Below are 11859 nucleotides of genomic sequence, written 5' to 3'. Positions count from 1 at the left end.
GAACCTCAGAGGGACGAATAACAATGAAAGAAGGCCAAAAAAAAAAAAAAGTTATTAAAAGAATAAATAAATAAAATCAAAGGAAAGACAAACACAATGGCAAATACAGATGTTAACATATCAATATTAACTCTAAATGTAAATGGACTAAACTCTTCAATAAAAAGACACAGAGTTGTAGCCTGGATTAAGAAACAAAACCCAACCTTTTGCTGTCTCCAGGAAACACATTTAGCTACAAAAGATAAAAATAGGCTCAAAGTTAAAGGATGGAAAACAATCCTACAAGCAAATGGACCAAAAAAGAAAGCAGGAACAGCTATACTTATATCAGATAAAACAGATTTCAAACTCAAAAAGATAAAAAGAGACCCCAATGGTCACTACATTATGATCAAGGGGACAATACTTCAAGAAGAAATAACACTCATTAACATATACTCACCAAACGAAGGAGCACCAAAATATATCAGACAACTGTTGTCCTCTCTGAAAACAGACATCAGAGAAAACACAGACGTAGTGGGAGACTTCAACACACCACTATCAACAATGGATAGATCAACAAGACAAAAAATAAGTAAAGAAACCAAAGCTCTAAATAAGGACCTAGAGCAACTGGGCTTAACAGACATCTATAGAACACTAAACCCCAAAAAAACGGAGTACACATTTTTCTCAAGCGCACACGGATCATTCTCCAGGATCGATCACATACTGGGGCACAAGACAAACATCAACAGATACACCAAGATTGAAATCATATCAACCATCTTTTCTGACCATGAAGGCATCAAACTAGAAATAAACCATAAAAAGAAGGCAAGGAACTTTCCTACCTCATGGAGATTAAAAACCACACTACTGGAAGACCATTGGACTAATGAGATCAAAGAAGAAATTAAAAAATTTTTTGAATTGAACGACAAGGAGGACACCAATATCCTAAATGTATGGGATGCAGCAAAAGCAGTAATAAGAGGAAAATATATAGCAATAGAAGCTCACATCAAGAAACAAGAAAGAACGCAAAGAAACAACCTAATCTCGAAGCTCAAAGATCTAGAAAAAGAACAACAAAAAAACCCCAAAACCAGTAGAAGAAAAGAAATAATAAAAACCAAAGCAGAAATAAATGAAATTGAAACTAAAAAAACAATCCAAAAGATCAATGAAACCAAGAGCTGGTTCTTTGAAAAAATCAATAAAATAGACAAACCCCTAGCCAGGCTCACAAAGGAAAAAAGGGAGAAAGCACAAATAAACAGGATCATCAATGAAAGAGGAGAAATCACAACGGACACAGCAGAAATCAAAAGAATAATCAGTAACTACTATGAACAGTTATATGGAAACAAGTTTAACAATCTAGAGGAGATGGACAAATTCCTACAACTCTACAATCACCCAAAGCTAGATAAAGAAGAAATAGAACACCTAAACAGACCAATTACAATTAGCGAAATTGAAATGGTAATCAAAAACCTCCCCAAAAACAAAAGCCCAGGACCTGATGGATTTACAAATGAATTCTACCAAACATTCAGAGACGAATTAGTGCCTATCCTTCACAAACTCTTCCAAAAAATTGAGAAGGAAGGGACAATACCAAACACGTTCTATGAAGCCAACATTACACTAATACCAAAACCGAACAAGGACAACACAAAAAAGGAAAACTACAGGCCAATCTCCTTAATGAACACTGATGCAAAAATCCTCAATAAAATTTTAGCTATCAGAATCCAACAATGTATCCATAAGATAATTCACCACGACCAAGTAGGATTCATTCCAGGGACACAAGGATGGTTTAACATCCGAAAATCAATCAACATTATCCAACACATCAACAAAAAGAAATATAAAAACCATATGATAATATCAATAGATGCTGAGAAAGCTTTCGACAAAGTGCAACACCCATTCATGATAAAAGCCCTTGAAATTCTTGGGATACAAGGAACATACCTCAACATCATAAAGGCCATCTATGACAAGCCAACAGCCAGTATCATTCTCAATGGTGAAAAGCTGAAAGCAATTCCATTAAGATCTGGAACAAGACAAGGATGTCCACTCTCACCACTGCTCTTCAATATAATACTGGAAGTCCTAGCCAGGGCAATAAGACAAGAGAAAGACATCCAAGGAATCCAAATAGGAAAAGAAGAAGTCAAACTATCACTATTTGCAGACGATATGATATTATACATAGAGAACCCCAAAAACTCCACAGAAAAGCTAATTCAACTCATCAATCAGTTCAGTAAAGTGGCAGGATACAAAATCAACACGCAAAAGTCAGTAGCCTTCCTATACACAAACAATAAATCTGAAGAAGAAGAAATCAAAAAAACCATCCCTTTTGTTATTGAAACAAAAAAAATCAAATATTTGGGAATAAATCTAACAAAAGAGGTAAAGGACCTATACAAAGAAAACTATAAAACACTGTTAAAAGAAATAGAAGAAGACACAAAGATATGGAGAGACATCCCCTGCTCATGGATTGGAAGAATAAACATTATTAAAATGGCCATCCTTCCAAAAGCAATATACAGATTCAATGCTATTCCAATCAAAATTTCAATGTCATTCTTCAAAGAAATAGAACAATTATTGATGAAATTCATATGGAATCACAAAAAACCCCGAATAGCCAAAGCTCTCCTGAAAAAAAAAGAAGGGAATGGAGGCATCACACTCCCAGACTTCAAACTATACTACAAAGCCATAATCATCAAAACTGCATGGTATTGGAACAAGAACAGACATACAGACCAATGGAATTGAATAGAAAATCCAGAAATAAACCCACAGATTTATGGTCAACTAATCTTTGACAAAGGAGCAAAGAATATGCATTGGAGCAAAGAAAGTTTGTTCAATAAATGGTGCTGGGAAAACTGGGTCACTACATGCAAAAGAATGAAGCTTGACCACTACCTCACACCATACACAAAAATCAACTCAAAATGGATTAAAGAACTAGACATAAGACCTGAAACCATAAAATATATAGAAGGAAATATAGGCAAAACACTACGTGATTTGCACATCAAAGACATCTTTACAGACACATCACCCAAAGCAGTGATAGTGAAGGCAAAGATAAACAGCTGGGACTACATCAAATTAAAGAGCTTTTGCACAGCAAAAGAGACAATAACAAAAACAAAGAGAAACCCCACCAACTGGGAGAACATTTTTGCACCCAACACTAATGATAAAGGACTGATCACAAAAATCTGCAAAGAGCTGATGAGACTCAGCAACAACAAAGAAAATAACCCAGTCAAAAAATGGGCAGAAGAGCTAAAAAGAAACTTCTCTGAAGAGGAAATGCAAATGGCCAACAGGCATATGAAAAAATGTTCAACATCACTTGTCATCAGGGAAATGCAAATCAAAACTACCATGAGATACCATCTTACACCAGTGAGAATGGCACATATTAAAAAAACTAGCAACAACAAATGTTGGCGAGGGTGTGGAGAAAAAGGAACTCTTCTGCACTGTTGGTGGGAGTGCAAACTGGTCCAACCACTGTGGAAAGCTGTGTGGAGATTTCTGGACCTACTAAACATAGAGCTTCCATATGATCCAGCAATTCCACTCCTAGGTATTTACCCAAAGGACACAGAAACATCAATTCCAAAGAACACCTGCACCCCTATGTTTATAGCAGCACTGTTTACAATAGCTAAGCTTTGGAAACAACCCAAATGCCCAAAAATAGATGACTGGATCAAGAAGATGTGGTACATATATACCATGGAATATTACTCAGCATTCAAAAAAGATAAACACATGCAATTTGCAGCAACATGGATGGCGCTGGAAGGGATCATGCTCAGTGAAATAAGCCAAAAAGAAAAAGAAAAATACCGGATGGTCTCACTCATAGCAGGAATCTAGAAAACTTAAATAAGGGACCAGGAAAATGAATATAAGAAAGTGAAAATCAAAATCAACAAAAAACTATGAACCAGAGACACTTTTAGTGGGGCAGGGGCGGGAGGGGAGGGATTGGGGTCAGAATGGGGGGGCTGCAATTGTATGGGGAATATAACAATAAAATTTATAAAAAAAAAACAAACTATAGTCATATAAGAGTATGCTTTATTCAAATATCTGCATTAATATGAGTTGATGTGGAACAGGAAAAGGTTTGCACAAAGGGTGAAAATAACGAAACATTAGAAATTGGTCCTTCCCTTTGGTGTCCGGAATTCCACTGACTGTCCTCACTAATCATTTTCACCATGCATAAAATCTAAAAATCTTTTCATAATACTTGACATTTCTCAGAAAATCTTTTAAACTGCTTTCAGTTAAATGAAAGGGTAAGGCTTTTACCTGTCCATCCTCTACTAGAAGCAAAAACATATCCTTCAATTCTCTTGCTTAAACTTTGACTTTTGCAAATTGTACAATGAAGAACTTAAAGTTAACACACAAAAATACAGTATGACCTCTGTATGCTTGAACAGCAACTTCACGTAAAATTTTTTTTTATCAGAAAATGACCTTTATTTTTATTATCTTGCCACAAAAAGCTCTAAAAACACTTATAAAAACATTAAAAGAGCACTTTAAAATCCTGGAATGAAAAATTCAAAGCATAAATTATATTACATTTTCTATGATTTATAAATTAGAATAAGATACATTCTATAAGGTAGAATTTCTGAATGATTTTGATAGGAATTTACTAGAAGGGAACATCAAACCTTAAAGATTTTCTATTTTAATCCCAATTTAGTATTGGAAAAGCTATATATAGTTGACAGGCACAATCCAAGGGAACTTGCCGCTGCTACTAATGATGAGATTAATCTGAAGGGCAGACACTCGCGTGTGAGATGTGCCAAGCTCTTCTTGGAAATGACTGAAGTGGTCTTCTTTTAGTTTTCTCCTTATGTTTTAAGTAAAAGTAAATATACATATGGTAAAAAAATTAAATTCTTACAGAAAGATCTAAGGTAATAAGTAAATATCCTTTTCTCCTGTAACCCAGCAAACTGAGGTCTTCAAAACCATCCAATAGTCACATGAATCATTTACAAACTGAAGTCAACCTTGGAGTCGCTTGGACTCTGGAGTCTGGAAATAATCACTTGGAGCCTTTGGAATTGTGCTGATTGTCTCGGCTGGTACCTCCATTACAGAGGCAAAGCACCGTAGTCCTCTTCTTCTCGGAAAAAAAAATTACAACAGTAACAAACACACAGCAGCTCAGGCAGCACCTCAGCCTCTGGATCTGGTCCCAGCTCTGATGAGGATCCCTCGTAAAATCCCTGCAATTTAAGAATCACTTTTACAAAGGAGGCGCTTTCAAAAGGAAGAAAACTTCCTCTTCCTCAAAATGAGGTCACCTGGTCCTTGTAAAGTGGGGAGGCTTAATTCTGTCAGAGATTCAGGTCATCTGGTCACTTCTTAATAGAAAAATAGCTTTATTTAAAATTGTACAACAAGGGCCTCCCTGGTGGCGCAAGGGGTTGAACATAGCACTATGGGGTTGTCCAGAAGCCTTTGTGGCACGAGTTCGATTCCTGGCCAGCCAGGGCGCAACCCACATGGCGCAGCAGACCTCTCCTGACTCACCCGCTGCTCCTCTCAGCAGCGTATTTCAGTCAGTCTGCCTGTTCTGCTCCCCACTCTGTCTCTGGTGAATCCTCTCACCCTCCCGCACCTCTGGCCTGTACCCCAGTTCTTGTATGCACAGATAAATAAATCTTTAAAAAAAACAAAATAAAATTGTACAACAGCCTCGAGTCATAGCGTCCCAAGCATTCAAACTCAAAGGAGGTCAAGTTTCCTCAAGAGAACTGAGGGAAGATGAGATGGCAAAGGACTAAGGATGGAGTAGGGAAATCTTTGGGAGAAACTTCCACCCCAGTGATGAAAAGTTGCATGTTTTTGGGCCTCCCTGGTGGCGCAGCAGTTGAGCGCTGGGTTGCGAAGCTGCCCGCAGCCTCTGCAGGGCTGGTTCAATTCCCGCTGCTTCCCGGCCACCCGAGGAGGGTCCCACATGGTGCGCAGACCTCTCCTGCCGCCCGCTGCTCCCCTCAGCAGTGTACTTCAGTCTGCCTGCTCTGCTCCCTGCTCTGGCTCTGGTGAACTCTCTCACCCTCCCGCGCTTCTGACTGTACCCAGTGCTTGTATAAATAAATAAAAATAAATCTTAAAAAAAAAAAAAAGTTGCATGTCTTTTTGCCTAAAGCGTGCTCTCTCTCCATTCAGCAGGAAAGGCTTACAGAGGCGGTGGCAGGAGCTCAGCCCAGCCCCTCCTGAATGCCTCGGATCCTCCTGGCCAGGTGCACATCCTTCGGGAAGAGGGTGACGCGGCCCGCGTGCAAGGAGAGGAGATAGGCATCCTCAAAGAGGTGAACCAGGAATGCTTCTGCTGCCTGGGGCCGGGAAAGAAACAGAAAGATGGACATAGGCTGAGGCCTAGGCTGCTTTTTTCTTGGAGGACAGCTAAACTTGGTCTCTGAGGGTACAAAGGGCAGGAGGAAAGGCAGTTCACAGAATGGAAGGAGGCTAGATTCCAGAACACAGAATGCCTTTTTTCCCAGACTCACCCCTCACCCAACCACCTTGGCCCTTTCTTACCTCTTGTAGGGCCAACAGGGCCTGGGCTTGCCAACTGAAGTCCACACCGCGAGTGAATTTAACACATATTTCTCTTACCTATGAGGTGGGGAGCAAAGGAGAAGAGGGGTGGGGCGGTGCAGAGACAAAAAAGGAGAGAGATTCAGGGGAAATGGACACTGTCCAGGGGTCTCCGTGGACCTTCATTTCTATGCTGCCTTCCTGGCCCTAATCTCAGGACCTGGCCAGCAGCCACGGTCAGCTCCTGGCGCAGGACAAGGGATCAGAGGGTGATGGATGACAGGATTCTTGTTTTTCTAATCAGAGAACACACTTTAAAAGGCGATAGGGGTTAGAAATCAATTTCTTAAAGAATTTAGGTGCCCCTGGCAGGTTTGTATTTTCAGAAGATGAAAAGTCGTCTCCCAGGTTAAGAAGAGTTCCCTTAGCCATTAAGCAAGAGCTAGCAGGGCCCTGGATACCTGGGAAATTTTAAAAAAAGGAGGCAGCGTGGGGGTTGGCAGGAAGCTCTTGGAGCTCACCAGGCGGCTGAAGGGGCTCTTCCTTAACAGCAGGTTGGTGCTCTTCTGAAGCTTTCGGATCTCCCTTAGAATCAAAGATCTCCGGGGACCTGTAGGCGGGAAGAAGTGCCTAAGCGAAAGAGTTGGGTCATGAAAATAAGGAACAGGGAAAAGTGGGCGCGGGGGTGGGGGGGGGTGCTCCCCAGCTTGGCCGGCCCAGGCAAAGAATCAAATCCCTACACCGTAATAAACTCCACAAAAGCAGAGATTTTATTTTATTCATTGTGTTCATCTTCAGCAAATAGAAAACAGCAGATAGGTTTAAACAAATATTTGTCAAATGAATGAATGATCCCTTGAGAGTATTATCTGAAATGCCAACTCTTAACTCCAGCAGACAGGACACCTCTCTTTTCTGGGCCCCCAGGACCTCGTGCATCTCTTCTATCTCTTCCACCAAGATTGGAGACTTGGTTATTTTGTTTTTAGGTCTTCTTTAACACTGGAAGGAATCTGAGAGCCTGTGAAGCATGACACCTGTGTCTTGGTTATCCCAAGGCCCTGAGGTGAGGACAGCTGGTCAGAACTCGAGTGGCCAAAGTAGGACCCTCAGAGATGGCATAACTCAGAGCCAGTGTCAGGATGCTGGGCTCTGGGTCAGAGCCTTTGGTGAAAGCCTGGTTCCAACTATAAGAAAGAAAAGAATTTTTAAAATATTCCCAAAAGTAGAAATCAAACCAGTGAAACTGTCTGATGAGAAATTATAAATACAAGAATACAAAACATGAATTCTTCTCTTAGGTTGAATGTGGGTCTGCTGAACCTAAGTGGCCTGTTCAGGCACCATTATTGTTCCCTGCAGTTCTGCATTCCTGTACAAGATCAGAACTGCTTTTCAGTCAGCCATAGGAGCCAAACCTTACAAGGTGCTTTTCCAATCAATCAAGAGCAGAAAGCTTGATCATTCTGGGAAGGGTGTGCATCATGAGATGTGACCAGGAACACCTGGGGGGCCAAGGACTGATGTATGACAAGGGACCAGAAGCTGATCAGTGGAATGCCTTGTTGTAAGAATAGGACCATGGCCAAGGGTCTGGGGTCTGGTTTTGATGACAACACTTGGTCATCAAGCAGGTAAGCATTATTTGGTCAGCAGATTCATGTCCTCTGAAGCCCTAGATGACATTCCTGAGTTTCACCATCCTTTTCTCCTTGTCCTCCTGCCCCTCGTAGCTGATGCTATATTATTCTGTCAATAAACATGGCCAGGATCTTGCTCTTCAACAGCATCCTGCATTATGCAGCCTGCTCCACGACTCCCACTTCTTTATCAGTGTGGTGCTACCCGACACAACATTGAAGAGGAAACTTAATTAAAATTAGACTAGCTAGAAATGAATAGTAATTAAAATGTCTACATCTCAAAAACTTATAAGACATAGCAAATAGTACTAGAGGAAAATGTATAAAAGCCTCAAGATCTAGTAGAAAACAAGAATATTAAAATGACAGGATCAAGGAGATGTGGCATATCCACATTATAGAGCATCATTCAGCCCTGAGGAGAGAAGAAATGCAGCCTCTTCAGCAAAATGGAGGAGTTTGAGGGAATTGTGTGTGGTAAAGCAAGTCAAAATGCTAAAAACAAATACTGGATGTTTATACAGCAGATGATTTAATGAAGGAAAACACAGAAACTAGTGGACATTAATAAACATGATGAGGAGTCTGAGGTTAGAGGGATGGTGGGGGAGGGGGATAATGGATCTAGGGGTTAGAAGGGATGGCGGTGGGAAAAAATTTAAAAATACAATATAATATAAAGTAATGAAGAAAGAAGAGTAAACAGAAAACATATAATTGCTCAATAAATAAAGCCAAGGACCAAAGAAAATAAGTAAACCTCCTATAAATTGAACAAAGAAACAAACACATTAAAACTAACATTTTGATAGACAAAATTAGCTTCAGAAATGTTATTCAAGGTTCAGCCAAGGAAAGCGAATCTACACCAAGTAGTTCAATGGAAGGCATCCAGTACAGAGAAGAACTGTAAGAACAGAAGAGCTGCAAGAACAGGGGCAGGACAGCAATCCAGACAAGCCTCTGCCACAGGTCAGCGGCGGACTCTTTATCCCTGGATGGGGCATGTGGGCCAAAGAACCAGGGCTGTATCAGAGAACTGATAGAGGGAAGCCTAGCACCTAGGAGGCAAACGCTCGGCACCTGCCCCCTCCCCACCACCTGTGCCCAGTCCCCAGAGGTGGCCTTTAGTAAACAGACATGCAGTCACAGGACACTAGAGATGAACACAACTAGGGGTCACCACAATTTGAAGGCCAACTCATGAAAGGAAGGCGCTGAAGGCAGCGCACCAAATAACCCAAAACAGAGGAATGTGAGCCAGAGTCTTGAAAGGAAATAACCTCAGAGGAGCAAGAGAAGATATGGAACCATGACCCAAAACAAGCAGTTACAAAAACAACCAGTTAGAAAGACCATGGAAAAGAATGGGGATTAAACATTCAGTAGTTGGGCCCTAAAGTGCCAATATTATGTGTTGAGATTTCATCTTAAAGTAACAGGAAGCCACGGAAGAGTTTTAAGCAGGATGGAGAGGCGATCAACTTATATGTCAAAGATCACTGAAGCGGCTGTACAAGGAAAGACCAGAAAAGGGACAAAAGTGGAAGTGCAGGGTTAGGAGGCCGTGGCTGAGACCAGGCTGGTGGGAACAGAGCCACAAAAGGGGAGCGACTAGGATGAACTGACAATGGACTGGATGCGAGGATATGATAAAAGACTAGCTCCCAAGGTTTCTGGCTTGAACAGGTAGGAAGGTAGATACGTCACTTACGGGAAATAGTGAAAATGGGAAGAGGTTGGAGGGGAGTACTCAGAAGTTCACTTTTTGATATTTAGTTTGACACACCAGGGCTCAGGTAGAAAGGTATCTGGATCCAGGTAGAGGAGAGCTCTAGGCTGGAGACACAGGTGTGAGAGCTGTCAGGCATGAGAGCTGTCGGCCATGGGAAGGGGCGAGGCCACTGGGGTAGTGATGCATAAGACCAACATCAAGTGCTGGAGTGGAGAGGTGGCACAGGTAGGAGAGGATGCTAAGCAGGAACTTCCCAGAGAATATGCATCATGGAAGCCACTGGAACACAGTGTTTCAAGGAGAAAGTGACCTCTGTGTCAGACGATCCCAAGAGAGCAAGAGGACACAGATATGCCCGCTGGGTTGGACAGCATAAAAGGAGCTGGTGACCTTGACAAGGAAAGTGGGCTAGAAGTGGGGGCAGTGTGTGGGAGTCGTACTGGAGAGGGTGGAAGGGTGACTGGGAAGGGGAGACGGGCACATGTGCAGACTCAAGTCTGACCATTTAAAAAGGGTAACTAGGAAGAGCAGGAGGAAAAGCAGGACGAGAGGGAGATGGGCATGTGGGGAGAGGGAAGGACTCTGCCCTCCCCCTTTAGATGGGAATCAGCAGGGGACGTTTGTGGAAGACTGATGTAAAGAGCTTGAATTTAATTTTTTTTCTAAACCTTCAAAATATCCTTACTAGTTTAAGTGCAGGTGGAGAGGATAACAGAGTCCCAGGGAAGGCGAGAAGACTATGACCAGAGCTCTTGCAGGAGCGGGGGCTACAGCTAGGAAGGAGGCACCGAGGTGCCCTGGTGTGCGAAGATAAGGGGCATCCAGCTGGGAGGCTCCTGACATCTCACTGAAGCATGAGCAGGGCCATCATCAGACAGTGTGAGGGGGGAGCTGAGCCTGGAGAATTAGAAGAGGGAGGAAAAGGGACAGTCTTGGGAGACAATGGGGAAGCCAGACCGCCAGGAAAGTGTCCGAGGCTGAGTGTGTTTGAGATAAAACAATTTACCCAGGAGTGAAAGGACTGGAGAGCAGCAGCACCCATCAGCCTCACAGCATTCCTGGTAAAACTAAGAGCAAGACAAAGATGGCCAGAGCACGGCTTGCAGGGGGGAACCCCTTAATGTCAAGCGCCATCGGTACTTCATGAAGAAGAAATGGAAAGACTTAGTATTAAACTCCACCGATTGGCTGGAGGCGAAGGTGACTTATGTTTAGGAAAGAAAACAAACTCCCCTCCACAGAGCAGCAGCCGTGGGGAACCTCACGCGCGCTCCCACCCTGCTCGCGGGGCGCAGCGAGCACGCGGGCCTGGACTGCGCCCCGGGCGGCGCCTGCACCCCCAGCCCCGCGCGGACGCGGGCGCGGCCTCCGCTGGGGGCGCCCTCCGGCCGGGCGCCGGCTGTCAGCGCAGGGCACGACCCCCGACGCGCGAGGACCCCGTCTAGGGGTGCACTGCTGGGAACGTCACGAGCAGCTGTTTTTGCAATTAAAAAATAAAAAGCACCGCCACCGACTTCCAGACCCCGCGCCCGGTGTCCGCGGGCGCAGGCGGGGGCCGCCCGAGCTGCCCGGCCCGCGCGACCTCCAGCCGGCGGCTGCGCGCGCGGGGGGCCGGGGGGGCCCCGGCCCGTCCTTCCCCTTCCCGAGCCCGCCTTCCCCGGCCCTCGCCGGGACCAGCGCTGGGCCGCGCCGGGGCGGACGCTGGACCCAGGCCCGCCCGGCCCCGCCTCGCGGGCAGGCGGCGGGGAGGGCTCGCGCCGCCGTACCTCGGGGGGCGCCCCGCCGCGGGGTGCTGGGGGGCGGGCTCGCCGCGCGCCTCTTCGGGACTGGGGTCTTGCGGCTCCGGCGGCGCGGGCCCAT

The 11859-nt window shown here is 44.0% G+C and overlaps 1 protein-coding gene across 1 annotated transcript; it reads right to left on the bottom strand.

Annotated features, from left to right (window-relative positions):
- Nucleotides 1-6281: 6281 nt before the first annotated feature.
- On the bottom strand, nt 6282-11859 carry CENPA (centromere protein A; the record flags this gene model as incomplete). The annotated part of the gene is given in 5 exon segments (XM_084236082.1): nt 6282-6416; nt 6622-6699; nt 7143-7240; nt 7243-7251; nt 11766-11859. Coding segments are annotated over 5 exon segments (414 nt in total).

Source organism: Talpa europaea (genome assembly GCF_964194135.1).
Source record: "Talpa europaea genome assembly, chromosome: 6".
Classification (NCBI taxonomy): Eukaryota; Metazoa; Chordata; class Mammalia; order Eulipotyphla; family Talpidae; genus Talpa; species Talpa europaea.
This window is presented reverse-complemented; position numbering and strand designations above follow the sequence as displayed.